This window comes from Salmo trutta, chromosome 1, assembly GCF_901001165.1.
Source record: "Salmo trutta chromosome 1, fSalTru1.1, whole genome shotgun sequence".
NCBI classification, from domain to species: domain Eukaryota; kingdom Metazoa; phylum Chordata; class Actinopteri; order Salmoniformes; family Salmonidae; genus Salmo; species Salmo trutta.
The window spans coordinates 16,148,235-16,167,160 of record NC_042957.1 but is presented as its reverse complement, the minus strand read 5'-3'; the positions used below and the strand labels follow the sequence as shown (position 1 = coordinate 16,167,160).

The following is an 18,926-nucleotide window of genomic DNA, read 5'->3' as shown; positions in this document are numbered from 1 at the left end:
GCAAAGGACCTTGTGAAGATGCTGGAGGAAACAGGTACAAAAGTATCTATATCCACAGTAAAATGAATCCTATATCGACATGACCTGAAAGTCCGCTCAGCAAGGAAGAAGCCACTGCTCCAAAACCACCATAAAAAAAAAGCCAGACTACGGTTTGCAACTGCACATGGCGACAAAGATCGTACTTTTTGGAGAAATGTCCTCTGGTCTGATGAAACAAAAATAGAACTGTTTGGCCATAATGAACATCGTTATGTTTGGATGAAAAAGGGGGAAGCTTGCAAGACGAAGAACACCATCCCAACCGTGAAGCACGGGGGTGGCAGCATCATGTTGTGGGGGTGCTTTGCTGCAGGAGGGTCTGGTGCACTTCACAAAATAGATGGCATCATGAGGGGGGGGGGGGGGGGGGGAATTATGTGGATATATTGAAGCAACATCTCAAGACATCAGTCAGGAAGTTAAAGCTTGGTCACAAATGGGTCTTCCAAATGGACAATGACCCCAATCATACTTCCAAAGTTGTGGCAAAATGGCTTAAGGACAACAAAGTCAAGGTATTGGAGTGGCCATCACAAAGCCTTGACCTCAATCCCATAGACAATTTGTGGGCAGAACTGAAAAAGCGTGTGTGAGCAAGGAGGCCTACAAACCTGACTCAGTTACACCAGCTCTGTCAGGAGGAATGGGCTGCAGGATTGATCTGAGCCTTGGTGTTGGAAAACCACATTAGAGTCCGACTTTCAGCTGTCGCAGTTCTAACTCCCCGGACCTCACCCCTCAACTTTCGTCTACTGTTGGTTGCTTTAGCCTTTCCACTCACTTGCCCAATACCAACTACTGGGATGTGTGTAGGAAAGGCATGCATAGGACGTTTCCTAAGTCTGAATCGGCTCCTATGTGAACAGTAAAATGGCAGAGTTTCAAACTTTAAGATTATCTGTCCATAGACTAATCCTCACCCACAAACAATAGCTACATAAGGGAATGCTTAAAGCCTGGTATTTTGCTGCCTAAGAAATTCCTCTGTTTTCACAGACAGATCATTATACTTGTTGCAAAATCAAAACAATAGAAATATGCTTCTGCTGTGCTGGCACAAAAATAATTACAGTGGGTTTCTCCTGACTGCATCGGACATGCTGAAAATGGGTGGGCTGATTGTTTTGTTTTCTCAGCATGTTCATTCTCTCTGGATTAACCTTTTATTGTCTTTATTTACATTGTCAGCAAGATTACCCTAATGTATGGAAAACAACAATCTACATTAGAATTATACTTTTTATTTGGTCAGTAGTTCGACAGAGCCATAAGGTCACTTGTGTGATCATAACATTGATGACGTATGACATCCAGCTGTGTGTAGCTGTCTAGCTTGATAACAGCTGGATGTCGAAATGAATAATGACATCCTAAGTGAGTGAGCTAGATCGATATGTGTGTTTATGGATGGGACTACATGTATTGCCCTAGAATAAATGTCAATTTTTTTTTAAATGCACAGTAATAGATTTGGTGGTTTCTTAGGAAGAAGTCACCGATTAGCTTGCTAGCAAGTTTGTCAATTGCAAGTCGTGCAACGGCCTGGTTCAACTTCAGAAATCAATTAAATAGCTATCAACTTTTGTACCCATTTGAATTCACCGAGGTAAAGACAGATTCAAGTTGGATATTCAACGGATATTCACCTGTAGTTTTCTCTACGTCCACCAACAGCAGTTAGGGACCGTCAACATAGTGACAAATAAAACATTTCAAATTTAAATAGCTCTTTAACCATTACTCCTAAATCTAAAACTAACCGATGAAAAGACACACATTGCACACTTATTTTTTGTCGATTTACATCTCGCACTATTTCAAATTATTTATAAAAGTTTTTGAATTTCAATAACTCCTTGGTCATGTGACCTACTGACTTCAAACAAAGTTCAGAATGTACACTCAGTGGGCCTACACATTGCACACCCTTTAGTCTGTCCATTTTCATCTCACACAATTTGACATGAAATTTCAATGTTTTTCAACGTTTCTAATTTCATTAGCTCCTTGGTCATGTGACCTACTGACATCAAACAAGGTTCAGAATGTCCACTGACTACCCTTGTATATTGCACACCCTTTAGTTTGTCCATTTTCATCTCACACAATTTTTCATGAAGTTTGTAAACATTCTAATTTCAATAGCTATTTGGTCATGTGACCTACTGACCTTAAATAACTTTCAGAATGTCCACGGGTTGGCGGAGATGGGCGCCGCAAGGCATCCAGTGCGTTAATGCGACCAATCCCGGAGAAGCTGGCGAGAGTCCCTGGGAGAGTTCTCTTTTATTTGTGACGGGCAGGGTGCCCTGGAATGGGTTCGACCTGAGAGAGGGGCCCAAGCCCTGGAAAGCGTTGCGGTTTTGGCCGCGTCCGATGTGCTCTCCCTGGCCCTTGAAAATCCGGGGGAGAGGGTGTAAATCTCACGCCGGGCCGTACCCATATCCACAGCAGGTCTCCAAGGTGAAAAGCCTCTGGCATGTTATAAAAATGTAGGTAAGGGAAGTTGTCAAAAAAGATCCTTAACTTCGGGATAAGGATTGGCTCTAAGGGCTGGGTCGGTTGAGCTGGGGTGCGAAGCGGGGCTGGGTTCGAGCCGTGGCTGGGGAAGGAGTCGCTCCATCGCCATCCTCTCGCCACCATTGGAAGTTTGTTGTGCGGCCCATCTCGCGTTCTCTCATGCGTGGTCTCGCAAGGGGCTGCGTGTGGGGGTTCGTCGGGGTGGTGTCCGTCAGGGGGCCGAAGTCAGACCGGTGGGTGGTTGGGTCCGGCGGTTGGCGGCAGCAACTCTGGATGCGCGCCGGGCCCTTCTCGTGGATCTCCCCAGCTATGGCGCTCACCGGCCCCACACATTGTAGGTGGGGAGGTCTCCTCTACGCTCACTAGACTTGAGGCGGAGACTAAACCCATTGGCCCCGCAGTGATGGGGCATTGCATGGATTTGACTCATGTCCTACGAAGTGGGAGAGGTATCTCCAGCTGGTCTGGGGAGGGAGATGAAATTCAAAGGAGCATACACACCTGTCGCGGTCGCACTCAAATCACCCGTGGGGTGACTGTGACCCCCTCATGTCAAAGTGAGGAATATCGATGAAGCGCTGGTAAAGGTGGTTCCTATGGTTCTGTCCCGGAGGGCCACCTGGGCAAGCAAATGATTGAAAGGGAATGATTATTTTCTGTTGCTTCTACCATCACCCGGTCGATGGTGCCGCTAGATACTGCGATGGGTATTTTCTCAAGCCTATAAGTATTGCGCTGGCACTTGATGTCGATTGGGTGTAAAAACCCAGTTAAAGTCCGCTGAAGGTTAGTAGCGGCAACTGATGTCCAGTTTGTAAGACAGAAAAGCCTCTGATGATACCACCGGGCGTGACTCAAATGGATGTCAATTTGATGATATCTGACCGTTGCATGCTACCCTTCGCAGTCGCACTCAAACCACCTTCGGGGTGGCTGTGACCCCCTCATGTCAAAGTGAGGAAATTCGATGAAGCGGGGGTAAACGGTGGGACATAATTAAGAGTCTCTTGAGGTAGCCAAATGCCTCGTCATCTAATTAGTGACGCGCATGAATGGATGAACGAAATTCCCACTGTCCCTACCTACTATCTAGCGAAACCACAGCCAATGGAACAGGCTTGACGGAATCAGCGGGCAAAGAAGACACTGTTGAGCTTGACTCTAGTCTAACCTGGAGGTCAGGAAGGTCCCAGGGAGAAGGCCCAAGTGAATAGGTATGTGAGTGACACTGTCCTTCAGAGGGGCAGAGCAGGCAAATTCATGTATAATCGTGTGAGATGAAAATGGACAAACTAAAGGGTGTGCAATATAGAAGGGTAGTCAATGGACATTCTGAACCTTGTTTGAATCCAGTAGGTCACATGACCAAGGAGCTATTGAAATTAGAAAGTTTGAAACATTTATGTAAAAACGTGAGATGAAAATAGACAAGCTAAAGGGTGTGCAAAGTGTAGGCCCACTGATTGTACATTCTGAACCTTGTTTGAGGTCAGTAGGTCACATGACCAAGGAGCTATTGAAATTCGAATGTAAAAAAAGTTGGTGCTTTGCTTACGCTCCCTAACTAATTCAACTAGGAATACAAAATGCTGCTCACATTTCCACATGTTTATTAGCTTTGCAAAGCGAATTCATGTCCAAATCATGAAAATAAGACCTGTGCAATGTTGTGCACAATTTTCCAACATCATGACACTTATTTGGAGTCTGTGGCTCAAGTGGTTTGAAAGCTATTGAGGGTTGAAAGCGCAAATATCCATCGAATATCCAACCTGAAACTGTCTTTACCTCTACCATGCCGCAATAAAGGTAGCAGCTAGCTTTCATTTCTTTGCATGCAGTGTAAGTTAGCAGCTGCTGTAGCTATCTATGTCCTTGGAAATTTGACAACACTACAATGGAAATTTGAACAGAGTTCTGTGTACTGTGTATATTCTTGACATCTCCAGAACTAGTGAAAGCTGCTGTGTGGTTTCACCTGCAATACTGTTAGTTTTCTATGGGGTTAGCCAATATAACGTGGAGTTATATAACATGTTTATTCACAATTAAAAAACAACAGCTTAGGTACCTTTTGAGATATTCCTGTAAACATTTCAACAAAATCAATCAATCAAATGTATTTTGTAAAGCCCTTTTTACATCAGCAGTTGTCACAAAGTGCTTTACAGATACCCAGCCTTAAACCCCAAACAGCAAGCAATGCAGAGGCCGAAGCACAGTTGCTAGGAAAAAGTCTCTAGAAGGCAGTAACCTAGGAAGAAACCTAGAGGAACCAGGCTCCGAGTGGTGGCCAGTAGGGCTGTGACGATTGTGGAATTTTGGGTAACGATTAATTATTATGCAAATGTTCATGGTTATTGTTATAATTGTCATTTTTGTGTGTGTATATATACAGTACCAGTCAAATGTTTGGAAACACCTACTCATTTAAGGGTTTTTCTTTATTTGTACTATTTTCTACATTGTAGAATAATAGTGAAGACATCAAAACTATGAAATAACACATGGAATAATGTCAAAATATATTTTAGATTTTAGATTCTTCAAAGTAGCCACCCTTCGCCTTGATGACAGCTTTGCACACTCTTGGCTTGTAAAGCATCATAATGCATCTTTGGAAATTAGCAGTAGTGTAAGTACTTAAGTAAGCATATTTTTAAGTACTAAAGTATTTTTGGGGGGGTATCTGTACATTACTATTTATATTTTTGACAACTTTTACTTTTACTTCACTACATTCCTAAAGATTTTTTTTAACTTTAAACTCCATATATTTTCCATGACACACAAAAGTACCTGTTACATTTTGAATGCTTAGCAGAACAGAAAATAGTCCAATTCACATACTTATCAAGAGAACATCCCTACTGCCTCTGATCTGGCAGACTCACTAAACACAAATGCTTTGTTTGTAAAGGATGTCTGAGTGTTGGAGTGTGCCCCTGGCTATCCGTAAATTAAAAAAACAAGAACATTTTGCCATCTAGTTTGCTTAATTTAAGGAATTTTAAATTATTAGTACTTTTACTTTTGATACTTAAGTATATTTTAGCAATTACATTTACTTTTGATACTTAAGTATATCTAAAACCAAATACTTGTAGAATTTTTTGTATTTTACTGGGTAACTTTTATTTTAGTCAAGTATCTTTACTTTTACTCAAGACAATTGGGTACTTTTTTCACCACTGACAATTAGCTACAACATAGCTAATGAATATAACACATATTTGGTGACACCCCTGGCTCAAAAGCGAATGTAGGAACCATAGTAAGGGGGAGTACTGTACATTTGTCTAACATAATCCTGCTAATGGAAGTGTCAAGGTGGAAGTGTGCGCTTCATCCTCCAGAGGGCTCACTTCTGATTGGTGAATGGCTAGTTGGGGTGTGGTCAAGGGGCATATAACTGCATGTTATTGCTTTGGGGCTCTTCTGTTGGTTGTTGCTTCTAGTTGTACCTTCTATCCAGTTAGGTCAGGACTCAGAAGCAGTGTCAATTAGGCTATCTAGCGTGCTGTTGGCTAAACTAAACTTTCCTCTACACAACTGCCTCAGTCTCCACTCTCCTATTAGTTGAGTTGACTAAGATACCCATCAGTCCATCGGGTTTAGCCTAATCTCTTGGCTTCATACCCATCAGAGGGACACTCATCTCCTGCTCCTTCGCCAGAGTGAAGATGTCTCTCCAGGCTCCTCTCCTACCTGCAGTGGCCCTGTCTCTGGTTCTGGTTGTGTTGGCTCTGACAGGGCTGTCCCATGCCCAGCTCCAGCCCAAGGCTTCTGTCCTGGATTTCTCAGCCAGCCTCGGTAACCTCCTCCCCAGCCTCAGCCGTCCGGCCAACTCCAGCCGGATCTTCTACGGGGTAATGTTTGACGCTGGCAGCACTGGGACGCGCATCCATGTCTACACCTTCATACAGAAAGACCCTGGTGAGTTATGTTAAAATTCTGATGCTCCCAGGTTTGTTACTGTATGCAATGTTGTGGTATTGAATTGCCCATTTATTAAACTTAATTAAATGTGTTTATTATTAGATGCTAGTCAATGAACATTACACTAAATGCCCATCTTCATAAAACATCATTAATGTTTGCAAATTGTAGATTAAATGCTTATTGATTCGAGTGGGTTTTGTAATTTCAACTGTATTTCTGTTGACTAATGGTTCATTTGTATATTTTGTCTGACAGAGGAGTTACCAGTGTTGGATAATGAGATGTTCCATTCCATCAAGCCTGGTCTGTCGGCATACGCAGACATACCTGAAATGGTGAGTACAGCAGTGGTTGTAACTGTCGACGCAGCAAGTGATATTTCAATATTCCCAAAACACTTCAAATAGATTTGACTCAAATTCATCATCACAACCACATTATCTCCCCAGGGTGGGTACACAGTGAGGCAGCTTCTGAAGGTGGCGAAGAAGACCGTCCCACAGCTGGATTGGAAGAGAACCCCACTGGTCCTGAAAGCTACAGCAGGACTCAGGCTGCTGCCCCCAGAGAAAGCCCAGGCTTTGCTGGAACAGGTACTGGCTAAGGCACTGCTAGATCTGATAGGGGGCTACAGTGTACAGCACTGTTAAATCAAATCACTGGTGAATGTGTTGACACTACATTCACTCTTTCTGTTGTCATCTCTCCATCTTCCCACTCCACCCCTCAGGTGCAGGACGTGTTTGATGAATCTCCCTTCTTCGTCCCAGACGACAGCGTCAGCATAATGGATGGTACAAATGAAGGTAACGTCTCGTCTCCCAATAACCCCCCAGTCAACCTCCAGTCAAACCTATTCATCAGCACTTCGGTTGCAGGCTTCAACAGTGCTCTCCTCCTGATAGCATCAGTCACTGCTCTCCTTCTACAGCTTGCTGTGCTCTTTCTTTTTCATTGTGTTGGTTTTCCTGAGGCTATTTTACTAAATTACTGTAGATTACCCTGATCTGTTATGATGACACTGTTGGAAAAAGAGGGTTGTTGTCGTTAGAGGCAATGTTAGTTACATCTCAAAAACGTGTAATTATGTGGTGAATGGATTTAGTGGCTTACCAAGCCTCGTGTGGTGTCATTGTGTAATTGATTTGTCAGCATTTTGACCACTTCTCTCAAATGATAGCCCTCTCACACATGTAAAACGAATGCTTATGCATGTCAAACAAGTTGTGAGTTAAGTGCACTAAACTGCATTGTCAGATCAGTATTAACCCCACTTCAATTTCACTTTTTTGTTCTCATAGGAATTTTGGCGTGGGTTACTGTGAACTTTTTGACAGGTGAGACTTGTAACTTCTTGTCATAGTACATATTGTAATGCATTCTTGGTTAGACTATTCAATTATCAGGGTGTAGTGTTGGCCATATGTATATACACTACCGTTCAAAAGTTTGGGCTCACTTAGAAATGTCCTTGTTTTTGAAAGAAAAGTACATTATTTGCCCATTAAAATAACATCAAATTGATCAGAAATACAGTGTAGATATTGTTAATGTTGTAAATGACTATTGTAGCTGATTTTTCGTGGAATATCTACATAGGCGTACAGAGGCCCATTATCAGCAACCATCACTCCTGTGTTCCAATGGCACGTTGTGTTAGCTAATCCAAGTTTATCATTTTAAAAGGCTAATTGATCATTAGAAAACCTGTTTGAAATTATGTTAGCACAGCTGAAAACGGTTGTGCTGATTTAAAGAAGCAATAAAACTGTCCTTCTTTAGACTAGTTGAGTATCTGGAGCATCAGCATTTGTGGGTTCAATTACAGGCTCAAAATGTCCAGAAACAAAGGCCTTTCTTCTGAAACTCATCAGTCTATTCTAGTTCTGAGAAATGAAGGCTATTCCATGCGAGAAATTGCCCAGAAACTGAAGATCTCGAACAACACTGTGCACTACTCACTTCACAGAACAGCGCAAACTGCCTCTAACCAGAATAGAAAGAGGAGTGGGAGGCCCTGGTGCACAACTGAGCAAGAGGACAAGTACATCTCTGCCCAGGGGATGAACGCCACCCACTCCCCCGGCCGGTCCTGGCAATAAGACCGCAGAAACCTACCCACGTCCTGGTTTACTCTCTCCACCTGCCCATTACTCTCGGGGTGAAAGCCCGAGATAAGGCTGACCGAGACCCCCAGACGTTCCATGAATGCCCTCCAGACCCTTGACGTGAACTGGGGCCCTCAATCAGACACTATATCCTCATCCCGTAGTGTCGGAAGACGTGTGTAAACAGGGCCTCCGCAGTCTGTAGGGTCGTAAGGAGACCGGGCAAAGGAAGGAGACAGCAGGACTTGGAGAACCGATCCACAACGACCAGGATCGTGGTGTTACCCTCTGAGGGAGGAAGATCCGTGAGGAAGTCCACCGATAGGTGCGACCACGGCCATTGTGGAACGGGTAAGGGCTGTAACTTCCCTCTGGGCAGGTGCCTAGTGGCCTTGCACTGGGCGCACACCGAGCAGGAGGAAACATAAACCCTCACGTCCTTGGCCAAGGTGGACCACCAGTACTTCCCACTAAGACAGTGCACCGTCCGACCGATGCCAGGATGACCAGAGGTGGGTGACGTGTGGGCCCAATAGATCAAACGGTCGCGGACAGCAGATGGAACGTACAGACGCCCAGCTGGACACTGGGGGGGAGTGGGCTCTGTGCGTAACGCCTGCTCGATGTCCGCGTTCAGCTCCCACACCACCGGTGTCACCAGGCAAGAGGCCGGAAGTATGGGAGGGTGATCCATGGACTGCTCCTCTGTGTCATACATCCGGGACAGTGCGTCTGCCTTAGCGTTCTGGGAACCTAGTCTGTAGGACAGGGTGAAAACAAAAGGGTAAACAACATGGCCCACCTTGCCTGGCGAGGGTTCAGTCTCTTTGCCGCCCAGATGTACTCCAGATTGCTGTGGTCAGTCCAGATGAGAAAATGGTGTTTAGTCCAGTCAAGCCAATGTCTCCACGCCTACAGAGCCTTGACAACAGCCAACAGCTCCCGGTCCCCCACATTATAGTTTCGCTCCGCCGGGCTGAGCTTTTTCGAAAAGAAAGCACGGGGCGGAGGAGCTTTGGTGGCGTACCTGAGCGCTGAGAGAGCACGGCTCCTATCCCAGCCTCGGACGCGTCCACCTCCACTATGAACGCCAAAGAGGGATCCGGATGAGCCAGCACGGGAGCCGAGGTAAACAGAGCCTTCAGGTGACCAAAAGCCCTGTCCGCCTCAGCCGACCACTGCAGTTGCACCGGTCCCCCCTTCAGCAGTGAGGTAATGGGAGCCGCTACCTGACCAAAGCCCCGGATAAACCTCCGGTAGTAGTTGGCAAACCCTAGAAACCGCTGCACTTCCTTTATCGTGGTGGGAGTCTGCCAATTACGCACGTCTGAAATGCGGTCACTCTCCATCTCCACCCCTGAAGTGGAAATGTGGTACCCTAGGAAGGAGACGGATTGTTGGAAGAACAGACATTTCTCAGCCTTGACGTACAGGTCATGCTCCAACAGTCGACCAAGCACTCTGCACACCAGGGACACATGCTAGGCGCGTGTAGCAGAGTATATCAGAATGTCGTCAATATACACCACTACACCCTGCCCGTGCAGGTCCCGGAAAATCTCATCTACAAATGCCTGGAAGACTGATGGAGCATTCATCAACCCGTACGGCATGACGAGGTACTCATAGTGCCCTGAGGTGGTACTAAATGCCGTCTTCCACTCGTCCCCGTCCTGGATACGCACCAGGTTGTAAGCGCTCCTGAGATCCAATTTTGTGAAGAAGCGCGCCCCGTTCATTGACTCTATCACACTGGCTATGAGAGGCAGCGGGTAGCTGTACCTCACAGTGATTTGGTTGATACCTCGATAGTCAATGCACGGGCGCAGACCTCCGTCCTTCTTCTTCACAAAAAGAAACTCGAGGAGGCAGGTGAAGTGGAGGGCCGAATGTACCCCTGCCCCAGGGATTCGGAGACATATGTTTCCATAGCCGCCGTCTCCTCCTTTGACAGGGGATACACGTAACTCCTGGGAAGTGCTGCATCTACCAGGAGATTTATCGCACAATCCCCCCGTCGATGAGGTGGTAATTGAGTCGCCTTCTTACAGAAGGCAAGAGCTAAATCTGCATATTCAGAGGGGATGCGCACGGTGGAGACCTGGTCTGGACTTTCCACCGTAGTAGCACCGATGGAAACCCCTAAACACCTCCCCGAGCACTTTCGTGACCACCCCTTGAGAGCCCTCTGTTGCCACAAAATAGTGGGGTCATGACAGGCCAACCAGGGTAGGCCCAGCACCACCGGAAACGCAGGAGAATCAATAAGGAAAAGACTAATTCTCTCCTTGTGACCCTCCTGCGTAACCATGCCCAGTGGAGCGGTGGCCTCCCTAATTAGCCCTGACCCTAATGGTCAACTATCTAGGGCGTGCACAGGGAAGGGCATATCCACAGGAACAATAGGGATCCCTAAATTATGGGCAAATGCTCTGTCAATAAAATTCCCAGCTGCGCCTGAATCTACGAGCGCCTTATTCTGGGAATGCGGGGAAAACATGTATAAACAAAAACATGTGAGCAACAGGGGGCTCTGAGTGAGCCTGGTGCCGACTCACCTGGGGTGACACGAGAGTGCCCTGCCTGCCGTCTCGAGTCCTAGAAGAACCTCCCCAGCACCGACCAGCAGTGTGCCCTCTGTGGCCACAGATGGTACAGGGAACGGCCCCTCCTCCGGTTGCCCTAAGCGCAGCACCTCCCAGCTCCATGGGCGTCAGAGTGGTGGTGCTCGGGGATGGAACTGACAGGCCCCGATCCGGACGTCCGCGGGTAGCCAGCAGGTTATCCTGCCGGATCAACAGGTCCACCAGCTGGTCAAACGTAAGAGTGGTGTCCCTGCAGGCCAACTCCCGACGGACGTCCTCGCGCAGACTGCACCGGTAGTGATCGATCAGGGCCCTGTCGTTCCATCCTGCTCTGGTGGCCAGGGTCCGGAAGTCCAAGGCGAACTCCTGTGCGCTCCTCGTCCCCTGCCTCAAGTGGAACAGATATTCACCCGCCGCTCTACCCTCAGGTGGGCGGTCGAAAACTGCCAGAATGCGGCGGGTGAACTCCACGTAATTGTCCAACACTGCTTCTCCTTCCCCCCCATACGGCGTTGGCCCACTCCAGGGCTTTCCCTGAGAGACAGGAGATGAGGGCGGACACGCTCTCACATCCCAAAGGAGCCGGGTGGACGGTCGCCAGGTAGAGTTCCAGCTGGAGTAGGAACCCTTGGCATCCGGCAGCCGTCCCATCATACTCCCTCGGGAGTGCGAGCCAAATCCCACTGGGACCGGGTGAAGGAGGGGTGAACTGTGGTGCATGTTGTAGTGGTGCCGGTGGAGGCACTGGCAGAACTCCTCCTCTCTCCCATTGGTCCATCGTCTGCAGCACGCGATCCATGGCGATGCCGAGACGTTGCAACATGGTCGCATGCTGCTGGATGCGCTCCTCGATCGCAAAAGGGGGGTTGTCTGCTCCTGCTGACTCCATTTTCGGGTGAGTGATTCTGTAAGGTTCTGGGTGTAGCTGGTGCAGAGGAGTCAGGCGCAGGACAGCAGAGATGAGTAACACAATGAACTTTACTCAAAATTTCCAAATAATACCAAGTCCACAAACATCGGACCGAACTTACAAAAAACAATCACTCACAAAAACCATGGGGAAAACAGAGGGTTAAATAATGAACATGTAATTGGGGAATTGAAACCAGGTGTGTAAAACAAAGACAAAACAAATGGAAAATGAAAAGTGTATCGGCGATGGTTAGAAGGCCGGTGACGTCGACCACCGAACGCCGCCCGAACAAGAAGAGGGACCGACTGCAGCGGAAGTCGTGACACCTGGGCTGTACCAAATCACAAGTGTGACTGATTCCTGTCTCACCGTCTTCAGAGGGAACTTGTCAATAAAGTTAGTTCAAATGGGAATTTTTTTTTTTTAGGTCACCTGTATGCTGAGACCAGGAAGACAGTGGGGATTCTGGATCTGGGGGGTGGATCGACTCAAATCACTTTTCTACCCAAATCCAAGGTTAGGGTCCATTTGTACAAGCTGATTTATTTTCAATATTGTGCTTCTACACTATGTTGATACAGTGTTTATATTTGAATATGAATAATAAAATAATATATGCCATTTATCCAAAGCGACTTAGTCATGCATGCATACATTTCATTTGCCAGGCACAAGATCAGTTAGACATACATGCATTTAATTTTTTCAGGAATGTTAATTACATTTGTTCACATATTTATTTTCCTGTGCAGAAAACCATTGTAAGTTCTCCTGCTGACTACATTGCCAGATTTGACATGTTCAACTCTACATATGAACTGTACACTCACAGGTAAACAATCTATATCCACTGATGCAGAAAGTATAAACTGTCCCAAGTAATTGTTCTATACAACAAACCCATAATGGTTTGTAAAAGTACTATCCAAATAACTATTGGTTGATTTGATTGACAGCTACCTGGGTAACGGACTGATGGCAGCCAGACTGGCAGCCCTAGGAGCACTGGGGGCAGAAGGTGATGGCTCGATACACTTCGATAAAAATTTAAAGGCAGTGTTCTCGCGTTAGCGGACACTGCGTTCACACACAGTAAACGCTGGGTATGTCGGCTCAATCGGAAATTACCTTTAAATTTAAATTGCGCTATAACGCTGAAATTCAGCAATACAGATTGAATCGAGCCCAAACATTGATTTACATATCATCATCAGCATGTTAGAATCCCCAATTCACACACAATATAGGTTTTAGAACATGCTTTTTACTTTTCTATGTTATTCATAGACCCCCATTCATCATTATTTTGTTACTTTACGCTACAGGGTTGGAGTGGAGAGTGTTCAAAAGCTCCTGTCTGCCCAAGAAGTTCAGAGAGGAGTGGAGCTTTGGAGGACTCACCTACACAGTCAGCGGGATACCTGATGGTGAGAGTCAACCAACTCACTGGATCTGCTAGAACTACCATCAAATATGTACTGTAGTAGAACAACCTTAATAATAATATATCTGCCCTTTAGCAGACGCTTTTATCCAAAGCGACTTAGTCATGCGTGCATACATTTTACGTATGGTGTGCATAAATGTACCTTGGAACAGTTATTTGGGTGGTAACACAAAACGTAGCATGCTGAACTTGGTACATCTCAAAGTGTCTTCCTATGCAGGGTACTAGGGTTTACCTGGGGTTGCTGTAAAGCAGTCTGTCACAAATGTGTATGAAAGTGCTATACAAATACATTTGATTGATTAAAAACTTGAGCTCATAACAGTATCCTGTTTCGGTCCCTGTCCCAGGTTATGCGGGATACAAGCTGTGTTACCAGGAGGTGTTGAAGGTAGTAAAGGGAATAGTTCACCAGCCCTATGAGTTGAAAAACACCTGTGTGCTCTACGCTTTCTCCTACTACTTTGACCGAGCCGTGGATGCAGGCCTTATTGGTGAGAACACACACACATACAACTTCAACTACAACCAAGCAGTGGATGCATTTGTAGCCCTGTTTATACCTGGTTCCGACAATCGTCCTTTATCCTGATCTTGTCCACATTCTGATTGTGCCCACAATTTTAGACAGGTGTAGACGATTAAGACACATTGTGATCAGACCTTCCTGACCACCTCCGGAGGTAGTGAGGCATGCATTGTTATAATTGCAGTGTCTCTGCATAGGTAAAGAAAGATTGCCACATTCGGGAGAATGTCAGAAGAGCCCCATAGGCTATATATTTTATCTCCTCCAATTTACTAAAGTGTAGAAAGATCGGGACAGTGAAACTATTTAAATCATCATTATCCCGCACTCTACAAACATTGACAGGTTATACCATTGATTTATGACATCAATATGTGTCTTAAAATAAATAAGTATTATTTTCAAATATCTGTAAAATCATTTTCATACAGAGCGGACCCGGATATCTAGTCACAATGCTGACACAGTGGACGGATAAGAGACACATTTTACTACCATGTGTAGATGCAATGGCTTCAATGTGGGAACAATTGGAATGTGGATAAGCTCAGGACAAAGGATGCATGTTAGAACCAGGTATAAACGGGGCTAGTGAGAGGACACAGTTAGTATAATGTCTCACTCCTAGAATGAGATTCATTCCCCTCCTCCCCCTCGACAGGGAAAAATGTCTCATTTCTGAAGTAAGTGACTCAGACTCAGTGGTGTGATGAGTTGTAGATTGTTATTAGAGTGGTGTCCGTGGTCGTCGACTCGTCAGTGAGTAACATGATGAGAAAGGTTGCAGGCCCTATTAGTATGATGGAGATGTACTGTGTAGCCCTGCTCTCATTGTAATGAATGATACAGTGTAATGACAGTGTTTATGAAGGAAAGATTAACGACCCCTGTCGTTCCAATCTTTCAGATGGGACCCAAGGAGGAATGCTGGAGGTCAGAGACTTTAAGAAGGGAGCTAAAGAGGGTGAGAACGAGCTAAGTCTGATGAGTAATGATATGCATAGCCAGAGAGAGGCAAAAATGACAAAATACTATAAAGATCGATGTATCAAAATAAACAACAAAATACTTGTATTTTGAAATGAAGATAAAATACATATACAGTTGAAGTCAGAAGTTTACATACACCTTAGCCAAATACAATTCATCTCAGTTTTTCACAATTCCTGACATTTAATCCTAGTAAAAACTCCCTGTCTTAGGTCAGTTAGGATCACCACTTTATTTTAAGAATGTGAAATGTCAGAATAATAGTAGAGAGAATTGTTTATTTCAGCTTTTATTTTTTTCATCACATTCCCAGTGGGTCAGACGTTTACAGACACTCAATTAGTATTTGGTAGCATTGCCTGTAAATTATTTAACTTGGGTCAAATGTTTCGGGTAGCCTTCCACAAGCTTCCCACAATAAGTTGGGTGAATTTCGGCTCATTCCTCCTGACAGAACTGGCTGGTAGGCCTCCTTGCTCGCACATGCTTTTTCAGTTCTGCCCACAAATTTTCTATAGGATTGAGGTCAGGGCTTTGTAATGGCCACTCCAATACCTTGACTATCTTGTCCTTAAGCCATTTTGCCAAAACATTGGAAGTATGCTTGGGGTTGTCTATGCTTGGGGTTGTCCATAGTCCATTTGGAAGACCCATTTGCAACCAAGCTTTAACTTCCTGACTGATGTCTTGAGATGTTGCTTCAATATATCCACAATTTTCCCTCCTCATGATGTCATCTATTTTGTGAAGTGCACCAGTCCCTCCTGCAGCAAAGCACCCCCACAACATGATGCTGCCACCACCGTGCATCACGGTTGGGATGGTGTTCTTCGGCTTGCAAGCTTCCCCCTTTTTCTTCCAAACATAACGATGTTCATTATGGCCAAACAGTTCTATTTTTGTTTCATCAGACCAGAGGACATTTCTCCAAAAAGTACAATCTTTGTCCCCATGTGCAGTTGCAAACCGTAGTCTGGCTTTTTTTTGGAGCAGTGGCTTCTTCCTTGCTGAGCGGCCTTTAGGTTATGTCGATGTAGGACTCATTTTACTGTGGATATAGATACTTTTGTACCTGTTTCCTCCAGCATCTTCACAAGGTCCTTTCCTGTTGTTCTGGGATTGATTTGCACTTTTCACACCAAAGTACGTTCATCTCTAGGAGACAGAACGTGTCTTCTTCCTGAACGGTAAGACGGCTGCGTGGTCCCACGGTGTTTATACTTGCGTACTATTGTTTGTACAGATGAATGTGGTACCTTCGGGCGTTTGGAAATTACTCCCAAGGATGAACCAGACTTGTGGAGGTCTACAATTTTTTGGCTGATTTCTTTTGATTTTCCCATGATGCCAAGCAAAGAGGCACTGAGTTAGAAGGTAGGCCTTGAAATACATCCACAGGTACACCTCCAATTGAATCAAATGATGTCAATTAGCCTATCAGAAGCTTCTAAAGCCATGACATAATTTTCTGGGATTTTCCAAGCTGTTTAAAGGCACAGTCAACTTAGTGTATGTAAACGTCTGACCCACTGGAATTGTGATACAGTGAAATAATAAGTGAAATAATCTGTCTGTAAACAATTGTTGGAAAAATTACCTGTGTCATGCACAAAGTAGATGTCCTAACTGACTTGCCAAAACTATAGTTTGTTAACAAGAAATTTGTGGAGTGGTTGAAAAATGAGTTTTAATGACTCCAACCAAAGTGTATGTAAACTTTCGACTTCAACTGTATTTTGTATTTTAAAATAAATACATTTGCAAGTAGCTGGCCCGAACAGCAACATTCTCAGTAACGTTTTACTTTATCAACCTTAGTTGAGTGCCCTGACTGTAAGTTACTCTGGATAAGTGTCTGCTAAAAGACCAAAATGTATATGCAAAATAATTATTAACATACCAAAATGAACTGCTTAGCACACTGGGTATTATTATTGGCCTTGTTTCATTATCATTAGAATAATACTCTGCATGCTTTGCAATTGTTCATTTTTACATATACATTTCCATTGAGTTAATTTAGACACTTGGACTCCTGATGCCAACTCCAGGTGAAAGGGAGCAACAAAATGGCCAACCGTTATGAAAAATGGGATAGAAAAGTATTTTGAAAATACAAATGACAGCTCTCGAAAGTATCTTGTTCCATAGCACATTGGAGTGTAGTTCAGCCCAAGGTGATACAAATTACTAAATACTCAGAAGTAATTGAAATACATATTTCAAATACCTGTAATATAAATACTGTCCATAGCAATGGATGTATCATTACTGTGTTGTGCAGGGTTTCTCAACGTGGCCCCCAGGTTTTCTGAGCAAAAAATAATTCAAAAACACAACGCACGCACCGCAATCTGGCAGATGTGTCCCAGCTGTGTGAATTGCCTCCCATTGAAATGAATGGACTTCTGGCAGAACGCATACATACTGGTGGGCACAAGGCTTAGGTCTTGTATAATGCCGGGAGCTGCCTGTGGATTTGACTGTTCAAACGCAGTTTCCTTCCCACACCATCAAAACAACAGCTATGCAGGTGTTGGCTAGTGCAGCTCTGATAGTGCAGTAAGGTCTAGATTCTATGCTTGAGAAGTCTTAATGGCTTACAGGTGTCTTCCTCTCCTTGTTTCCCTTTACTGCACTGATCTGGCAATGGATTTCGGTCTCTTATTCCAGTGTGTAACAAGATGTCTAAGTACCGTCCTGTCAGCCCCTTCTTGTGTATGGACATGACCTACATCACCTGTCTGCTCAAAGATGGCTTCGGCTTCAAGGAGAACACTGTACTGCAGGTGAGACCGGAATAGTCCTGGAATAGTCCTTTTGGCAATTCAGTAACGCAAAACCACACTTTTTAAAGCTAGCAACAAAGAAATGGTCAGACAGATCTGTTAAACATTTTTACTTAAATAAATACAAAAAGGCATGAGTAATTTGGTGTGTGTCTCCTTTCTCCAGCTGACTAAGAAGGTGAACAACGTTGAGACAAGCTGGGCTTTAGGTGCCATGTTCAAACACTTCCAGAACCTAAAGATCCACTGAGAGCCATAAGCCACAGGGTTGGGTGGGCAGGTGGGATCACATGGACTGTCAACAAGAAATGGACTGAGGAATACTTATTTTAATCTAATAAGCCTTTGTGTCTTGTAATGTTTTAAAGATATGCCATATTTGGATTTTACATTTGAGATGACATTACAATTGTTACAACTATTTTGTTACCCAACACACATGACTGGTACTATAGTTCAGTAGGTCTGTTGTTTCCATATGACTGGCTGCTATATTGTAGCCTTGTATTATTTATTTATATCTATATCTATCTATTAAAAGCACTGGGGGCTGAAACTCAACATAGTTGTGTTACTGCAAATACTGTACAAATCTGGATATTTTGACCATCTGTTATCAGTTAGGTCTGATCTTGATTTTCATAAACAAATAGAAGCTGGTATGTGTGTGTGTGTGTGTAGAGTGTGTGTGTGTATGTATATAGAGTGTGTTTGGAAAAAAATAGTGTTCAATTAACTCTGCCTTCGTTCCAATAGCAGCTTGTGAGTTTGAAACTGTTTCCTTAATGATTGGGGACTGAGTACATTTCTGTGGAGTACATTTTCAAATAGTTTTGTGTCAGCTATTGAGTATTGCAGAAGTTCAGCTCCATAGTGCGATTGAAATGGTCATTTCCGATTGAGCCGACATATGCAGCGTTTACCGTGAATTAAGTCTCAATGTGGATACATTGCCTCGAATTTCAAATCCCGCTTTAGTGCTAAACTTCAACGATAGAAATTGATTCGAGCTCTTGATTAATGTGAATTAAGCTAAAAAGCATCAGCCTTAATATTGTTTA

At 44.5% G+C, this 18,926-nt stretch overlaps 1 protein-coding gene across 1 annotated transcript; it reads left to right on the top strand.

Annotated features, from left to right (window-relative positions):
• The first annotated feature begins 5,954 nt into the window (after nucleotides 1-5,954).
• Nucleotides 5,955-18,505, top strand: LOC115171117 (ectonucleoside triphosphate diphosphohydrolase 5-like). The gene is made up of 13 exons (XM_029727677.1): nucleotides 5,955-6,498; nucleotides 6,760-6,839; nucleotides 6,954-7,097; nucleotides 7,235-7,310; nucleotides 7,806-7,841; nucleotides 12,538-12,626; nucleotides 12,863-12,942; nucleotides 13,067-13,128; nucleotides 13,436-13,537; nucleotides 13,908-14,051; nucleotides 14,994-15,050; nucleotides 17,750-17,865; nucleotides 18,032-18,505. The coding sequence occupies exons 1-13, from the start codon at nucleotides 6,246-6,248 to the stop codon at nucleotides 18,113-18,115; spliced, it is 1,323 nt and encodes a 440-aa protein (XP_029583537.1). The 5' UTR covers nucleotides 5,955-6,245; the 3' UTR covers nucleotides 18,116-18,505.
• Nucleotides 18,506-18,926: the final 421 nt, after the last annotated feature.

What these genes read in the sequence shown, in the direction of transcription:
- LOC115171117 (XM_029727677.1), top strand. Translation starts at nt 6,246, where the DNA reads ATGTCTCTCCAGGCTCCTCTCCTACCTGCAGTGGCCCTGTCTCTGGTT. An exon ending in CTTTTCTACCCAAATCCAAG is followed by an intron (nt 12,627 to 12,862) that starts GTTAGGGTCCAT and finishes TTTCCTGTGCAG; the next exon opens with AAAACCATTGTAAGTTCTCC. An exon ending in TATGAACTGTACACTCACAG is followed by an intron (nt 12,943 to 13,066) that starts GTAAACAATCTA and finishes TTTGATTGACAG; the next exon opens with CTACCTGGGTAACGGACTGA.